Raw genomic sequence first — 19,896 nt, forward strand, 5'->3', positions numbered from 1 at the left:
CCTGGGCCGAAGAGATGCTCTGGAGTGCAGGTGCGCTGAGTCGGCACCATCTGTCCTGGCTGGATGCCCACTCTAGCCCGTCCAATGCAGAGCGCACCGGGCTGTGCACGTGCACTGGAGGTACCGTGCGCATTACCGCATAACACGGTGCCTGACCAGTACCACGTTCCATGCTGTGAGCATGGGGAGTAAGCTCAGCTAACCTCCCCATATGCCACCCTCCCAAAAAAATATATATATATTTGGGAGTGGCTTCCCGGTCTTCCTTACCAATATTAATCATGCCTTACCTTTGACGAGCTTCTTTTGTTGGCACTCCAATATGTCCCATAAACATCACAAATGGTCTTTTTGTTTGATTAATGTCCATATATATCCAAAATGTCCATTTATTTGGCACGTTTTATCCAGAAAAACACTGGTTCCAACTTGACCAACGTCACTACAAAATATCTCAAACGTTACCTGTAAACATTGCCAAAACATTTCAAACTACTTTTGTTATACAACTTTACGTATTTTTAAACGTAAATAATCAATAAAATGTAAGATGGGATGATCTGTGTTCAATACAGGAAGACAACAAACTCAATCATGCTTTCTGGTCTTGCGCAACTATCAAACAGTACACATGACGTGACACTTGTTCAAGATGGCCATACTTCTTCATTACACAAAGGAATAACCTCAACCAATTTCTACAGGCTGGTGACATCCAGTGGAAGTTGTAGGAACCTCAAACAAGTCTCTTAGAAATCTGGTTTCCCAATGAAAACCCATTGAATAGACAGTGACCTCAAAAACAAAATCTGAATGGTTTGTCCTCGGGGTATTGAGTGCTACATAAGTTCTGTTATACTCACAGACATGATTCAAACAGTTTTAGAAACTTCAGAGTGTTTTCTATCCAAATCTACTAATACTATGCATATCTTATATTCTGAGGATGAGTAGCAGGAAGTTGAATTTGGGCATGCTATTTATCCAAAAGTGAAAATGCTGCCCCCTATCCGTAAGAAGTTTTAAAGAGATTGGTGGGGCTAAAGCTTAAGAGGGTGTGAACAATGCTGAATGGATATAGACAAAGAGCTCTCCAGTAGGTACCAACACATTCAAAGGCCATTGTCTCAAAAGTGAGGTTACAAGTTGATCAACTTTCAGGTCAGAATTACTTTCCCATTGTTCCTCAAACGCAGTATATGATATACCATTTTGTAGCTGTGTCTCTGCTTTTATCCAATGTAAAAAATCCCCATTTCAAATTTTGCTACACAAGACCAAATCAAGGCGGTCGGTCACAAATGCTATTTTAGGCTTAAGGGTTAGGTTTAAGGTTAGGGTTTGGGTTAGGGTTAGGGAAAATAGGATTTTTAATGGGAATACATTTGTACTCCCTAAAATGTTCTGAAAATTCACAAAAACAGAGCTGTGTGTCCATGTGTGCATGCGACCATGTGTGTGTCCATCAGACCTGGGCAGAAAATTGTTGCATTTTGTAGTTTATTTGATAATACCAGAGTTTAAACTACAAGGCAACTATTTTCTTTGATGTTCATATACAGGTCTCAGAAAAATAATAATATTTGAAAGTATTAAATATGTGAGGGACATGGAATCACCTCAATCACCTTTTATTTATTTATTTAACCTTAACCTTTATTTAATTACAGTTTTATTACACAGGAACAATAACTGTTTAATATTAAGTGTTACTGAGAATTGCTAAAAGAAACAAAATATGTAATTTAATTGTCAAAGGGAAACTAAATATAACAAAACTGCCTTCTTGAATCAACTACAACCAATGTAGTTGGAACATAATGTTAGTTTGTATTCTGAGTAACCTATCCCTTTAAAGATGGTATAGTGTGTGTTTGAAACAATAACACTTCCCCTCAGATGGACAAAGAGGTTCGACGTTGCTTTTGCCAAGCATCCAACTTGCTGTTTGCAATGTTTGCAAATGGCTTTGAACTTCTCTGCAGTATTTTCACATATTATAAAATTAATTGCATCTTTTAACCTTTTCAGTGGCATGTTGAGTCCTACAGTAGTTGAGGGTAACAACTTATTTAAACTTATCTCTACAAAATATCATTGGGTAATTGATTTGAGTTGATTATGTACACATGGGGCAATGGACATTCAGGAGAATGGACATTTACAAAATGTTCAGATAGAAATGTATTGTGTAGATCAAATATGGCTGTCGGATTGCTTGGAATACTATAGGGGATTGTGTGTGCTCTATTCATTCTATTTCTATCTGCAACGTGCAGTTCCAGATACAGCCCTGCCATTAGTTGAAGGCAGTCAATCCAAAAGTAGTCACCTCCTGAGATCTGTATTCAAATAGTTTAAAAAAAAGTACTTTCTCAGATCTTTGGGATCTTTATTTAAATTGTTTTAAAAAGTCATTTTTGTGGATCTGCATTTACATATTTTAAAAAAAATGTAATTTCTGGGGATCTGTATTTAAACAGTTTAAAAAAAGTAGTCAGTTTTTGGGATCTGTATTTAAATATCTTTAAAAAGTAGTCATTTTCTGGGATCTGTATTTAAATTATTTTTATGTCAGTTGGCAAGGGTCTTTACTTCAATATTATTGTGTTTTGATGTATTTCTAATACCTTAAGACGTTTACTGTAAAAAAGGAGTCATCTTTTGGGATCTGTGTATTATATTTCCCTCACTAACTTTAAACATCAGCTATCTGAGCAGCAAACTGATCGCTGTAGCTGTACATAGTCCATCTGTAAATAGCCCACCCAATCTACCTACCTCATATTGTTTTTATTTACTTTTCTGCTCTTTTACACACCATTATCTCTACTTGCACATCATCATCTGCTCATCTGTCACTCCAGTGTTCATTTGCTAAATTGTAATTTCTTCGCTACTATGGCCAATTTATTGCCTTACCACCTCACGCCATTTGCACACACTGTATATAGACTTTCTGTTTTTCAATTGTGTTATTAACTGTACGCTTTTATTCCATGTGTAACTCTGTTTGTGTCGCACTGCTTTGCTTTATCTTGGCCAGGTCGCAGTTGTAAATGAGAACTTGTTCTCAACTAGCCTACCTGGTTAAATAAAGGTGAAATAAAAAATAAATTTGAAAAAGTAATCATTTTTGGGATCTGTATTCAAATAGTTTTAAAAAGTAGTCATTTTTTTCAGATCTGTATTAAAATAGTTCCAGTCACCTCAAAAGTAACTATTTGTTCCCCTGGAAAAATAGTTTCTTTAAACAAAGCATAGTTAAAACTATAGTTACCCCACATCTGGTGTCCATGATACCCAGCTCACCTGACCAGGGCCTTGACCGTGGACCGTACCACACTGGAGAGCAGGAAGAGAGGAGTGACCAGGATGTGGAACAGGGACAAGGAGGCAAAGGCTACAGCAGGGGACAGGTCAGCCTCCTCAGAGATGTGCACATGGACCACAAACGTCTAGAGGGAGATGACGAGAGTAGAGAGAAAAAATATTCATAATCACTCCAATAACCAGCATATACAGTATATTGTGGGTGAGGTCTGAATCTGGAATCAAATTCAAGTTTGCAACACAAACTTTTACATAAACATGCATTGATGTCAATGGTAGATGTGTGCTGCACTCTGAGCTGTGCTCGCATCTTACAGTACAGGATTTGGTCCTGAAATAATAAATATCCCTCAAAGATAAGCACTTAAAACGTATTTCTGCAAATGTTTTTACCGTTCATTTAGTTTGTGATTAACTTGAGAATTTCAGGGCTTAACAATGATAAGCAAATCGCTGTCTCCAAAACCCACATCGCTCATCCAGAAGGACATCAGTTTGTCCTCTATCTCTATCCCTCTATCTCTATTTCATTTGTGTTCCAAAGGGTGAGGGATAAACCAATCACTGTCTCTTTCCAAAATACATTTCACTCATTCAAGGACCTCTCCTTGTGTTCTCTATGCCTGCCTGCCTGCCTGCCTGCCTGCCTGCCTGCCTGCCTGCTTGCCTGCCTGCCTGCCTGCCTGCCTGCCTGCCTGCCTGCCTCCCTGCCTGCCTCCCTGCCTGCCTGCCTCCCTGCCTCCCTGCCTGCCTGCCTGCCTGCCTGCCATACTGGATTTGTCACCACACCAACAACTGCCTTAACGGCTCCAGTTACCATAAATATAACTGGGATTTACAGTGGCCTGCCATGTCACAAACCTCTACGGTGTCCCTGGGAAATGTCACTGGCCATCCTTTATAGTGGCAACATGCCAGACTGATTGGATTATGAGCGATACCATTCTAGTCTGGTCTTGTCTGTGCCCTTTACTGGTGGAAAGAGATTGCCCATCCACTGAGAAATATTTTTAGAGGGGGAATTGAGGTAAAACATGCTGTTCTATGGTGAATAAAGTGAGGGAGGACATCAACTTGGGCTAGGCTGTAGACAGTAGTTATTATAATGTGAGGGAGGACAGATATTTGGGCTAGGCTGTAGACAGTAGTTATTATAATGTGAGGGAGGACAGATATTTGGGCTAGGCTGTAGACAGTAGTTATTATAATGTGAGGGAAGACAGATATTTGGGCTAGGCTGTAGACAGTAGTTATTATAATGTGAGGGAAGACAGATATTTGGGCTAGGCTGTAGACAGTAGTATATTATAATGTGAGGGAGGACAGATATTTGGGCTAGGCTGTAGACAGTAGTATATTATAATGTGAGGGAGGACAGATATTTGGGCTAGGCTGTAGACAGTAGTATATTATAATGTGAGGGAGGACAGATATTTGGGCTAGGCTGTAGACAGTAGTATATTATAATGTGAGGGAGGACAGATATTTGGGCTAGGCTGTAGACAGTAGTATATTATAATGTGAGGGAAGACAGATATTTGGGCTAGGCTGTAGACAGTAGTATATTATAATGTGAGGGAGGACAGATATTTGGGCTAGGCTGTAGACAGTAGTATATTATAATGTGAGGGAAGACAGATATTTGGGCTAGGCTGTAGACAGTAGTATATTATAATGTGAGGGAAGACAGATATTTGGGCTAGGCTGTAGACAGTAGTATATTATAATGTGAGGGAAGACAGATATTTGTGCTAGGCTGTAGACAGTACTTATTATAATGTGAGGGAAGACAGATATTTGGGCTAGGCTGTAGACAGTAGTATATTATAATGTGAGGGAAGACAGATATTTGGGCTAGGCTGTAGACAGTAGTATATTATAATGTGAGGGAGGACAGATATTTGGGCTAGGCTGTAGACAGTAGTATATTATAATGTGAGGGAGGACAGATATTTGGGCTAGGCTGTAGACAGTAGTATATTATAATGTGAGGGAGGACAGATATTTGGGCTAGGCTGTAGACAGTAGTATATTATAATGTGAGGGAGGACAGATATTTGGGCTAGGCTGTAGACAGTAGTATATTATAATGTGAGGGAGGACCGATATTTGGGCTAGGCTGTAGACAGTAGTATATTATAATGTGAGGGAGGACCGATATTTGGGCTAGGCTGTAGACAGTAGTATATTATAATGTGAGGGAGGACCGATATTTGGGCTAGGCTGTAGACAGTATTATGAAGGGCAACTATGAGATATGAATAGGCATTTATGACTGGAATGAATACTCACGGTCAGGACAGCTGCGATTGGGATGGCTGCGTTCATGAATACTGAGAACGAGGAGACACATAGGCAACATTAGATACGTGACAGTATGGTTCAGATACTGTACATACAGTTTGTTCCACTCATCCCTCTCTCAGGCTCTCTCTCTACAAACAGTGTCTTTCTCCAGGATCTCAGTCTCTCTCTCTACAAACAGTGTCTTTCTCCAGGATCTCAGCTCGTGTCTTCCTCGCTGTGTCTTTCTCCAGGATCTCAGCTCGTGTCTTCCTCGCTGTGTCTTTCTCCAGGATCTCAGCTCGTGTCTTCCTCGCTGTGTCTTTCTCCAGGATCTCAGCTCGTGTCTTCCTCACTGTGTCTTTCTCCAGGATCTCAGCTCGTGTCTTCCTCGCTGTGTCTTTCTCCAGGATCTCAGCTTGTGTCTTACTCGCTGTGTCTTTCTCCAGGATCTCAGCTCGTGTCTTCCTCGCTGTGTCTTTCTCCAGGATCTCAGCTTGTGTCTTCCTCGCTGTGTCTTTCTCCAGGATCTCAGCTCGTGTCTTCCTCGCTGTGTATTTCTCCAGGATCTCAGCTCTTGTCTTCCTTGCTGTGTCTTTCTCCAGGATCTCAGCTCTTGTCTTCCTCGCTGGGTCTTTCTCCAGGATCTCAGCTTGTGTCTTCCTCGCTGTGTATTTCTCCAGGATCTCAGCTCTTGTCTTCCTCGCTGTGTCTTTCTCCAGGATCTCAGCTCGTGTCTTCCTCGCTGTGTCTTTCTCCAGGATCTCAGCTCGTGTCTTCCTCGCTGTGTCTTTCTCCAGGATCTCAGCTCGTGTCTTCCTCGCTGTGTCTTTCTCCAGGATCTCAGCTCGTGTCTTCCTCGCTGTGTCTTTCTCCAGGAACTCAGCTCGTGTCTTCCTCGCTGTGTCTTTCTCCAGGATCTCAGCTTGTGTCTTCCTCGCTGTGTCTTTCTCCAGGATCTCAGCTCGTGTCTTCCTCGCTGTGTCTTTCTCCAGGATCTCAGCTCGTGTCTTTCTCCAGGATTTCAGCTCGTGTCTTCCTCGCTGTGTCTTTCTCCAGGATCTCAGCTCGTGTCTTCCTCGCTGTGTCTTTCTCCAGGATCTCAGCTCTTGTCTTCCTCGCTGTGTCTTTCTCCAGGATCTCAGCTCTTGTCTTCCTCGCTGTGTCTTTCTCCAGGATCTCAGCTCTTGTCTTCCTCGCTGTGTCTTTCTCCAGGATCTCAGCTCTTGTCTTCCTCGCTGTGTCTTTCTCCAGGTCCTCAGCTCTTGTCTTCCTCGCTGTGTATTTCTCCAGGATCTCAGCTCGTGTCTTCCTCGCTGTGTCTTTCTCCAGGATCTCAGCTCGTGTCTTCCTCGCTGTGTCTTTCTCCGGGAACTCAGCTCGTGTCTTCCTCGCTGTGTCTTTCTCCGGGATCTCAGCTCGTGTCTTCCTCGCTGTGTCTTTCTCCGGGATCTCAGCTCGTGTCTTCCTTGCTGTGTCTTTCTCCAGGATCTCAGCTCGTATCTTCCTCGCTGTGTCTTTCTCCAGGATCTCAGCTCGTGTCTTCCTCGCTGTGTCTTTCTCCAGGATCTCAGCTCGTGTCTTCCTCGCTGTGTCTTTCTCCAGGATCTCAGCTCGTGTCTTCCTCACTGTGTCTTTCTCCAGGATCTCAGCTCTTGTCTTCCTCGCTGTGTCTTTCTCCAGGAACTCAGCTCGTGTCTTTCTCCAGGATCTCAGCTCGTGTCTTCCTCGCTGTGTCTTTCTCCAGGATCTCAGCTCAACTGAATGGCTTACAACGGTTGTTGTCTAGGACTAAGCTAGAGCATCAGCAATGAGAGAGGCACACACATATTGAACCATGCAGTAAAAGGGTAGAGATTGGTTGAGGTTGTGAGCCCTCCTTTTGTACTGCGGTGGTCAGACAGTGTAATGCATTAATATTGCTGTGATACAACTGTTTTATGTGGTGATTGGTTAAATTTGCAAACCATTGGATAATAATTGGGTCAGCAGGTAGCCTAGGGGTTAGAGCATTGGACTAGTAACTGAAAGGTTGTAAAATTGAATCCCTGAGCTGACAAGGTACAAATATGTCGTTCTGCCCCTGAAAAAGGCAGTTAACCCTCTGTTTCTAGGCCGTCATTGAAAATAAGAATTTGTTCTTAACTGATTTGCCTAGTTAAATAAAGGTTAAATAATTAAAAAATACTGCAAAACAAACCTGATTGCAGAATTGCAAAATCCTGGAGGAACTGACAAGATGACTTAGAAGGCTAAGAATTAAAGAGTTCATTACATGAAACTACTACAGTTCATACATTTTATAAACTCTAGTAGGACTGACACAGAGTTGAGAGGGGTAACATTTTATAAACCATGTAGAGGTAGGTAACGTAACCTACTAGATTTGGATCTGTAGAGGTAGGTAACGTAACCTACTAGATATGGATCTGTAGAGGTAGGTAACGTAACCTACTAGATATGGATGGTGTAGAGCTCTGTGTATTTGAGGTAAGGTAACCTACTAGATATGGATGGTGTAGAGCTCTGTGTATTTGAGGTAACGTAACCTACTAGATATGGATCTGTAGAGGTAGGTTACGTAACCTACTAGATATGGATGGTGTAGAGCTCTGTGTATTTGAGGTAAGGTAACCTACTAGATATGGATCTGTAGAGGTAGGTTACGTAACCTACTAGATATGGATGGTGTAGAGCTCTGTGTATTTGAGGTAACGTAACCTACTAGATATGGATGGTGTAGAGCTCTATGTATTTGAGGTAAGGTAACCTACTAGATATGGATGGTGTAGAGCTCTGTGTATTTGAGGTAACGTAACCTACTAGATATGGATGGTGTAGAGCTCTATGTATTTGAGGTAAGGTAACCTACTAGATATGGATCTGTAGAGGTAGGTAACATAACCTACTAGATATGGATGGTGTAGAGCTCTGTGTATTTGAGGTAAGGTAACCTACTAGATATGGATCTGTAGAGGTAGGTAAGGTAACCTACTAGATATGGATCTGTAGAGGTAGGTAACGTAACCTACTAGATATAGATGGTGTAGAGCTCTGTGTATTTGAGGTAAGGTAACCTACTAGATATGGATCTGTAGAGGTAGGTAACGTAACCTACTAGATATGGATGGTGTAGAGCTCTGTGTATTTGAGGTAAGGTAACCTACTAGATATGGATCTGTAGAGGTAGGTAACGTAACCTACTAGATATGAACCTGTAGAGGTAGGTAATGTAACCTACTAGATATGGATGGTGTAGAGCTCTGTGTATTTGAGGTAAGGTAACCTACTAGATATGGACGTGTATAGGGCAAAGGTCTGCAGACTGGTGAGCTCCTTGCCCCTGGTCTCCTCCACACTGTGACAGAAGATGTGTTCCCAGGCGTACAGCTTCAGTAGCTTGATTCCCCGCAGCAGCTCATTGGTCTTCTTCAACCGCTCACTGGAGTACTCCTATAGGGTGATACACACACACATCTGAATGACTGGAGTACTCCTATAGGGTGATACACACACACATCTGAATGACTGGAGTACTCCTATAGGGTGATACACACACACATCTGAATGACTGGAGTACTCCTATAGGGTGATACACACACACATCTGAATGACTGGAGTACTCCTATAGGGTGATACACACACACATCTGAATGACTGGAGTACTCCTATAGGGTGATACACACACACATCTGAATGACTGGAGTACTCCTATAGGGTGATACACACACACATCTGAATGACTGGAGTACTCCTATAGGGTGATACACACACACACATCTGAATGACTGGAGTACTCCTATAGGGTGATACACACACACATCTGAATGACTGGAGTACTCCTATAGGGTGATACACACACACATCTGAATGACTGGAGTACTCCTATAGGGTGATACACACACACATCTGAATGACTGGAGTACTCCTATAGGGTGATACACACACACATCTGAATGACTGGAGTACTCCTATAGGGTGATACACACACACATCTGAATGACTGGAGTACTCCTATAGGGTGATACACACACACATCTGAATGACTGGAGTACTCCTATAGGGTGATACACACACACATCTGAATGACTGGAGTACTCCTATAGGGTGATACACACACACATCTGAATGACTGGAGTACTCCTATAGGGTGATACACACACACATCTGAATGACTGGAGTACTCCTATAGGGTGATACACACACACATCTGAATGACTGGAGTACTCCTATAGGGTGATACACACACACATCTGAATGACTGGAGTACTCCTATAGGGTGATACACACACACATCTGAATGACTGGAGTACTCCTATAGGGTGATACACACACACATCTGAATGACTGGAGTACTCCTATAGGGTGATACACACACACATCTGAATGACTGGAGTACTCCTATAGGGTGATACACACACACATCTGAATGACTGGAGTACTCCTATAGGGTGATACACACACACACATCTGAATGACTGGAGTACTCCTATAGGGTGATACACACACACACATCTGAATGACTGGAGTACTCCTATAGGGTGATACACACACACACATCTGAATGACTGGAGTACTCCTATAGGGTGATACACACACACATCTGAATGACTGGAGTACTCCTATAGGGTGATACACACACACATCTGAATGACTGGAGTACTCCTATAGGGTGATACACACACACATCTGAATGACTGGAGTACTCCTATAGGGTGATACACACACACATCTGAATGACTGGAGTACTCCTATAGGGTGATACACACACACACATCTGAATGACTGGAGTACTCCTATAGGGTGATACACACACACACATCTGAATGACTGGAGTACTCCTATAGGGTGATACACACACACACATCTGAATGACTGGAGTACTCCTATAGGGTGATACACACACACACATCTGAATGACTGGAGTACTCCTATAGGGTGATACACACACACACACATCTGAATGACTGGAGTACTCCTATAGGGTGATACACACACACACATCTGAATGACTGGAGTACTCCTATAGGGTGATACACACACACACATCTGAATGACTGGAGTACTCCTATAGGGTGATACACACACACATCTGAATGACTGGAGTACTCCTATAGGGTGATACACACACACACATCTGAATGACTGGAGTACTCCTATAGGGTGATACACACACACACATCTGAATGACTGGAGTACTCCTATAGGGTGATACACACACACACATCTGAATGACTGGAGTACTCCTATAGGGTGATACACACACACATCTGAATGACTGGAGTACTCCTATAGGGTGATACACACACACATCTGAATGACTGGAGTACTCCTATAGGGTGATACACACACACATCTGAATGACTGGAGTACTCCTATAGGGTGATACACACACACATCTGAATGACTGGAGTACTCCTATAGGGTGATACACACACACATCTGAATGACTGGAGTACTCCTATAGGGTGATACACACACACATCTGAATGACTGGAGTACTCCTATAGGGTGATACACACACACATCTGAATGACTGGAGTACTCCTATAGGGTGATACACACACACATCTGAATGACTGGAGTACTCCTATAGGGTGATACACACACATCTGAATGACTGGAGTACTCCTATAGGGTGATACACACACATCTGAATGACTGGAGTACTCCTATAGGGTGATACACACACACATCTGAATGACTGGAGTACTCCTATAGGGTGATACACACACATCTGAATGACTGGAGTACTCCTATAGGGTGATACACACACACATCTGAATGACTGGAGTACTCCTATAGGGTGATACACACACACATCTGAATGACTGGAGTACTCCTATAGGGTGATACACACACACATCTGAATGACTGGAGTACTCCTATAGGGTGATACACACACACATCTGAATGACTGGAGTACTCCTATAGGGTGATACACACACACATCTGAATGACTGGAGTACTCCTATAGGGTGATACACACACACATCTGAATGACTGGAGTACTCCTATAGGGTGATACACACACATCTGAATGACTGGAGTACTCCTATAGGGTGATACACACACACATCTGAATGACTGGAGTACTCCTATAGGGTGATACACACACACATCTGAATGACTGGAGTACTCCTATAGGGTGATACACACACACATCTGAATGACTGGAGTACTCCTATAGGGTGATACACACACACATCTGAATGACTGGAGTACTCCTATAGGGTGATACACACACACATCTGAATGACTGGAGTACTCCTATAGGGTGATACACACACACATCTGAATGACTGGAGTACTCCTATAGGGTGATACACACACACATCTGAATGACTGGAGTACTCCTATAGGGTGATACACACACATCTGAATGACTGGAGTACTCCTATAGGGTGATACACACACACATCTGAATGACTGGAGTACTCCTATAGGGTGATACACACACACATCTGAATGACTGGAGTACTCCTATAGGGTGATACACACACACATCTGAATGACTGGAGTACTCCTATAGGGTGATACACACACACACATCTGAATGACTGGAGTACTCCTATAGGGTGATACACACACACACATCTGAATGACTGGAGTACTCCTATAGGGTGATACACACAAACATCTGAATGACTCGAGTAGGGTTCAAGTTGGGGAGCATGACCACTCAGGGTTCAAGTTGGGGAGCATGACCACTCAGGGTTCAAGTTGGGGAGCATGACCACTCAGGGTTCAAGTTGGGGAGCATGACCACTCAGGGTTCAAGTTGGGGAGGATGACCACTCAGGGTTCAAGTTGGGGAGGATGACCACTCAGGGTTCAAGTTGGGGAGGATGACCACTCAGGGTTCAAGTTGGGGAGGATGAATGCAGGAGCAGATTTCAGGAGAAGGATAAGACACCCTCTTTGTGACTGATGGCTGACACAGGGGCATGTACGTGATAGGCCTATCTGGCTTATATGATTATGATGTCATAATGCTTCTTGACAGTGTCATAAAGTGTATTTTATTTATATGATGAAAGAAACATGACTGTAAAGAATTCATTACAACAACAAAGATTTAAGAAACAAACTTTCAAAGACATTTGAATAATTGTAGGTTTTGACACTCTTTTGTAGGTGTCATAACCAGCCATAAAATAACACAGTATATGCCACAGCAGGTCTAAATATATGCCACAACAGGTCTAAATATATGTCACAACAGGTCTAAATATATGCCACAACAGGTCTAAATATATGCCACAACAGGTCTAAATATATGTCACAACAGGTCTAAATATATGCCACAACAGGTCTAAATATATGCCACAACAGGTCTAAATATATGTCACAACAGGTCTAAATATATGCCACAACAGGTCTAAATATATGCCACAACAGGTCTAAATATATGCCACAACAGGTGTGGATATATGGGTCATCATGACCATATTATGACAAGTTATGTCAGCTGTTGTGACATATGACATGGTTATGACAAGTTATGTCTGCTGTTATTACATATTATGACATGGTTATGAACGTTTCATAACGTGTTACAACACAGAGTGTCAAGCAAAGTGTTACCATTTGACAGCATGGCATTATGGGAATGAGCAGTGGGATATTGGAGAGAGAGGCAAACAAAGCTCAAAGACAATATTTTGTGATTAATGATTATGGTTGAAAAAAAATTGTCCATAACAATCCACTTTAAAAAAATATCAGTAAGAAACCAAAGGTTATCCATGAGTTTAGCTGAAGATAGCTTAATGTTACAGTCCACACAGACGGGTGCTACTGTAGCACAGTTGGTAGAGCATGGTGCTTCCGACGCCAAGACAGTGGGTTTGATTCCTGGAACCACCTTTAAGTAAAACGTATGCATGCCTAGCTATAATTCACTTTGGATTAAAACAAGTCTGCTAAATGGCATATTACTTACCAGAGTGCTCTTCTGTGCTTGGGACAGCTTGGTGGCCACAAAGTACTGGACAGGGGCCAGGACAGCGATGACTGTGGCCCCGATCAAGGCACTGATCCCCAGGAGGTAGTAGAGTAGAATCACCCCCACAATGATCTGGACAATACAATACACAAACTAGTTCCGGGTTTTTAAATCTTGGAAATGTTGAGATGAGGGAAAATATTTGATTGTATGCCTGATTGAGAATGGAATATGTCTCACTCACTCACTCACACACACAATATGCAATTAACCAGAGAGTGGTAGGAGATGAGACTACGGTGTTGAATAATGACAGAGCGGTAGGAGATGAGACTACGGTGTTGAATAATGACAGAGCGGTAGGAGATGAGACTACGGTGTTGAATAATGACAGAGCGGTAGGAGATGAGACTACGGTGTTGAATAATGACAGAGCGGTAGGAGATGAGACTACGGTGTTGAATAATGACAGAGCGGTAGGAGATGAGACTACGGTGTTGAATAATGACAGAGAGTGGTAGGAGATGAGATTACTAACTTCCACGATGAATACAAGGCCCTCCCCCGCCCTCCTTTTGGCAAATCTGACCACGACTCCATTTTGCTCCTCCCTTCCTATAGGCAGTAACTCAAACAGGATGTAGCCGTGTTAAGAACTATTCAACGCTGGTCTGACCAATCGGAATCCACGCTTCAAGATTGTTTTGATCACGCGGACTGGGACATGTTCCGGGTAGCCTCAGATTATAATATAGTCGTTTACACTGATTTGGTGAGTGAGTTTATAAGGAAGTGCATAGGAGATGTTATACCCACTGTGACTACTAAAACCTACCCTAACCATAAACCGTGGATAGATGGCAGCATTCGTGCAAAACTGAAAGCGCAAACCACCACATTTAACCATAGAAAGGTGACTGGGATTATGGCCGAATACAAACAGTATAGTTATTCCCTCCGCAAGGCAATCAAACAAGCGAAATGTCAGTATAGAGACAAAGTGGAGGCGCAATTCAACGGCTCAGACACAAGACGTAGTAGCAGGGTCTACAGACAATCACAAACTACAAAAAGAAAACCAGCCACATCACGGACAACGACGTCTTGCTTCCAGACAAACTAAACACTTTCTTTGCCCGCTTTGAGGATAATACAGTGCCACCGACGTGGCCCACTACCAAGGACTGTGGGCTCTCCTTCTCTGTGGCTGATGTGAGTAAGACATGTAAATGTGTTAACCCTCGCAGGGCTGCCAGCCCAGATGACATCCCTAGCCGCGTCCTCAGAGCATGTGCAGACCATCTGGCTGGAGTGTTTATGGACATATTCAATATCTCCCTATCACAGTCTGCTGTCCCCACCTGCTTTAAGATGGCCACCATTGTTCCTGTACCCAAGAAGGCAAAGGTAACGGAATTAAATGACCATCGCCCTGTAGGAGATGAGATTAATGTGTTGAATAATGACAGAGTAGTAGGAGATGAGATTACTGTGTTGAATAATTACAGAGAGGTAGGAGATGAGATTACTGTGTTGAATGATGACAGAGAGGTAGGAGATGTGAATGAATGAGGAGGAACATGTCTGGTATGGAATGATCAGGATGTGGATTTAAAGACAGAATTACAGTGCATTTGGAAAGTATTCAGACCCCTTGACTTTTTCCACATTCTGTTATGTTACAGCCTTTTTCTAAAATGGATTAAATAAATAAAAATCCTCATCAATCTACACACAATACCAATCTACACACAAGGCACCTAAAAGACTCTCAGACCATGAAAAACAAGATTCTCTGGTCTGATGACAAGCTTCACGTCTGGACAAAACCTGGCACGTCTGCTACCACTCTTCCTTCCTTTGGCGCTCGAGGGCGCCAGACTCCACAACATTACGCACTCAAGCCAACTTCAGTTCGCACACCTGCCTTTCCCCGTCACGCGCATCAGCACTCATTCGACTCACATGGACTCAATTTCTTGTGTAATTTCCTTCCCTATATCTGTCTGTTTCCTAGCTCTGTTCCCTGCTACGGGATTGTTTGTCATATGTCCTTATTTACCCGTGTGCTGATGCTGTTCCTGTCGTGTTATATGTCTGTTCCTGAATAAAGGTTTGACTCCCTGTACCTGCTTCTCACCTCTGGCGTCAGGTCCTTGCATGCAGCACCATGCTGTGGAGATGTTTTTCAGCGGCAGGGACTGGGAGACTAGTCGGAATCGATGGAAAGATGAACGGAGCAAAGTACAGAGAGATTCTTGATGAAAACATGTTCCAGAGCACTCAGGACCTCAGACTGGGTCGAAGGTTCACCTTCCAACAGGACAACGATCCTAAGCACACAGACAACACAGAAGTGGCTTCGGGACAAGTCTCTGAATGTCCTTGAGTGGCCCAGCCAGAGCCCGGACTTGAACCCAATCAAACACACCAAGACAGTCGTGAAGAGGGCACGACAATGCCTATACCCCATCAGGAGATATTTGGCATGGGTCCTCAGATCCATGCCAGTTCTACAGCTGCACCATCGAGAGCATCCTGACCGGTTGCATCACCGCTTGGTATGGCAACTGCTTGGCCTCCGTACATCACTGGGGCCAAGCTTCCTGCCATCCAGGACCAGGCAGTGTCAGAGGAAGGCCCTAAAATTGCGAAAGTCTCAAGCCACCCTAGTCATAGACTGTTCTCTCTATTACCGCACAGCAAACTGCACCAGAGCGCCAAATCTTGGTCCAAAGGGCTTCTTAACAGCTTCTACCCCCAAGCCATAAGACTCCTGAACAGCTAATCAAATGGCTACCCGGACTATTTGCATTGTTCCCCCACCCCCATTTTTACACTGTTGCTACTCTCAGTTTATTATACATGCATAGTCACTTTATCTCTAAAGTGACTATGCATGTAGATATTACCTCAATTACTTCGACTAACCGGTGCCCCCGCACATTGACTCTGTTCTAGTAATCCCTGTATATAGCCCTGATACTGTTATTTTATTGTTGTTTTCTTCTTTATTTAAATGTTTTATTTTATATTTATTTTACTTCAGCTGCCAAGTTTGTAGCGTCATACCCAAAAAGACAAGGCTGTATTCGCTGCCAAAGGTGCTTCAACAAAGTACTGAGTAAAGGGTCTGAATACTTATGTAAATGTGAAGTTTAAGTTGTATTTTTTTATTTTTATAAATTTGCACAAATGTCTTAATCTGTTTTTGTTTTTTGTCATTATGGGGTATTATGTGTAGATTGATGAGGAAGAAAAACGATTTAATCCATTTTAGAAAAAGGCTGTAACATAACAAATTGTGGAAAAGGTCAAGGGGTCTGAATACTTTCAGAATGCACTGTAATCACAAGACAGACCCTGCACATCCACACACACACTGTGTCCCTGCACAAACAATCAGGAGAGAGTGTGAGGTTTTTAAAATCAATGCTTCATCCTTCACAAAAACATGGTGAATCATGAGACCTTTCCAGCCTGTATGCCTGTATTAATTGCATTCTTCACCACAGAAACTGCATTGAACATGATGGATTAGTCATGTTGGGTTCATTCACCTGGCCTTGGCTCCTGTCCTGTCTTGGCATCTATATGGTAATGCTAAGAAATTATGATTTAATTGTGATATAAGGACATCTTGATGGATGATTAATGTGTTGTGTTCCTCCACCTGGCCTTGGCTCCTGTCCTGTATGTCCTGGCATCCTCACGGTGACAGCCTGATACACACATCCCCAGGATTCACAGTGAGGGGGAGGGGTACAGCACTAAGTGATGGAGATGGATGTGACATTTCATACTAGTGTCATGACGTTGGTCTGGGGGATAGGTTTATGACGGTCATAAATGCCTCCTCACCCCCCTTTTTCCCTCTCTCTAACCTACTGAGGTTACGTTTAAAAAAACCTTGGTTAACGTAGAGATTCTGGGAACATCAGTAGGTGGGGGGAAATGAACTATATTCTGGTAATCCGAACAATTGAACATATGCATTGGTACTTAATGAATATGATGTCAGTTCGGTTGTCATCTGAGACATTTTCATTAATGATAAGATGACAAACTCTACAGTGGAAAGTCTACACATCAGAGTTATCGGATTCACATGGAATTGTTGTTCAATTTAAATGTTTGAATATGAAATTATTTGTAATGGGATGAAATGTGATTTTAGCTTCTAAAATGTGAGATGTGGGTTTTCATAAGTTAGGGCTGCTCACTCAGTGGCCCACCTCTGTGAAGGGACATGGGCTATAAAACCTTTCAAACACACCCTCTTCTCCCTTCCTATATAAAGTCTTGATGACAACAGAACTTCCTGTTCCGAAGATGTGGGGACGACGGTCCTATGTCAGAATAGTTCAGATAATAACTACAGAACGGAGACAACATCAGCGTGAGCTTTGGTTGCGAATGGTATGAACTTTGAACTCTTATTCACTACAGAAGTGATACCTCCTAGCCGTTGAGTTAGCAACAGCAGATGCAACGAGGGTTAGGAAGGAACAGACAGAGTATATTTATTGCATTTTCCATCTCCAAATGAGCAGTAATTTAGAATGCATCAGATACTGTATTTATGATAGCACAGCTTCTCCCTTTGTTCCTCAGTCTCCCGCTCTTTCACTCAACCCAGCCCCTTTTCCCTTGTGTAACAAGCTGTCATATCTGTTCCGCCCGCTTGGGATGTTTTCCTTTGTGACGTAATTTGTAATCAAGTTATGATTAATTCTGTGTATGTGAATTCTGTGTGATTAGTTAGGTATTTAGTAAATAAATAATTAAACACAATTATATATTGCTGATTCAACTTGTTAGCCAGGGTTCTTGAGGATAACCAAGAATTTAAAACTTTCAGATTATGAGACTGAAGTAAGATGACGATTGATATTGACTGCTAATGATGTAAAATATTACTAGGTCTTTAAGAGTTTATTCGGAAGATAACAGCTCTATAAATATTATTTCGTGGTGCCCGACTCTCCAGTTAATTAAATTTACATGATTAGCTCAATCAGGTGATATTAATTATGGAGAAATTATTTTATAGAATAGCATGTCTTATCAATTAATCCGGCATAGCCGAAGACACGACACTAGCTACACGCTTTCTCCTTCATACAGAGCAACATTCGCCTGGGCCACACTGTAAAACATTTCAGGTAAAATGTACAGTAACTTACTGGCAGCAATTGTCCAGTAAGTTACTGTAATTTATTTTACAGTACAGCTTCTATAATCAATTTTACAGTAATCAATTTTACGGGAACCCATTTTTTTTTACAGTATATTACAGGATTTACCCATGCAGCGACATATTACCCAGTGTTCTTTGCACATTTTCATTTTCACATTTACAAAAACATTTTGGTCATTAAGTGGGTGCTCTTGTCCCTAGCAATTTAGAGTTTTGTGCATACAGTATTATTATCCATTAATGAAAATGTTGTAGTTAAGGATACATTGGTCTTCAAATTAATTTGAACTACAGTAAGATGGTTTAAGATATATCTCTGATTATGTCTGGATTGTGCCAATACAATACTGAGATGTTGACGGTAACTTGTTGCCAGAGCAATGAAACAATACAATACACACCATTAAACAGTAAGATAAGTATTTCTACAGTATTTTACTATAATATATTATATATTTTACTACAAGATATTATAGCAAGCAGGTTGGCTGTATTAATTAGCATATTACAGAATATTAATGAATACTAGGTGTTTTATATCACTTGTATTTCTAGAGGCCTAAACAAAGGTTTCCAAACTGGCCATGATTGCAGGGAAGAACAGAGAGAATGGACATGAGCATGCCGGGAGATGAGTTTGGATTGGTCTGCCATGTAGCATGCTTCTGTTTGTAATGTGAGCTGCTCAGAATGTGTTGACAGTCCTTTCTACCTCTATGTTTTTGAAAGATACAACGTTAACCATCGAGAACTACAAACGTTTGGCACATTTCTCAACAACATCTGAATTTAGCAAGTGCTATCGACAGATAACAATGCTGGCCAAACAAGATGCTACAAACAAAACAGAGTTAAAAGGTTCCAGTCTCCCATGAAGCGTTTATCTATGTATAAGAGTCTAGCTACATTTTCAGACTTAAGTTTCTAATTTAGTCAGAAAGTCGTTTTTATTGCAAGTTAACATAACATTTTATAACATAACACTCTGAGTAAAAAACACCACTTAAAATTGTACTACATAAGACCAAATCGAGGCAGTCGGTCACAAATAGGTCACCAGTAAAAGGTTTAAGACCTGCTACCACTCTGATCTGTTTCATATATACATACAATGAATTGTCAGGGAACTACT

At 42.0% G+C, this 19,896-nt stretch overlaps 1 protein-coding gene across 1 annotated transcript in view; it reads right to left on the reverse strand.

The window, feature by feature from the left end:
- LOC135556641 (ATP-binding cassette sub-family C member 8-like) overlaps nucleotides 1-19,896 on the reverse strand; it is a 148,649-nt gene that overhangs the window by 78,145 nt on the left and 50,608 nt on the right. Inside the window, exons 9-12 of the mRNA XM_064990008.1 lie at nucleotides 13,562-13,696; nucleotides 8,907-9,069; nucleotides 5,626-5,666; nucleotides 3,313-3,458 (exon numbers count right to left, since the gene is read on the reverse strand). Coding sequence (XP_064846080.1) covers nucleotides 3,313-3,458; nucleotides 5,626-5,666; nucleotides 8,907-9,069; nucleotides 13,562-13,696 — 485 coding nt within the window. The remainder of the gene's footprint in view (nucleotides 1-3,312; nucleotides 3,459-5,625; nucleotides 5,667-8,906; nucleotides 9,070-13,561; nucleotides 13,697-19,896) is intronic.

The sequence above is a fragment of the Oncorhynchus masou genome, chromosome 15 (assembly GCF_036934945.1).
Source record: "Oncorhynchus masou masou isolate Uvic2021 chromosome 15, UVic_Omas_1.1, whole genome shotgun sequence".
In the NCBI taxonomy this organism is placed as follows: domain Eukaryota; kingdom Metazoa; phylum Chordata; class Actinopteri; order Salmoniformes; family Salmonidae; genus Oncorhynchus; species Oncorhynchus masou.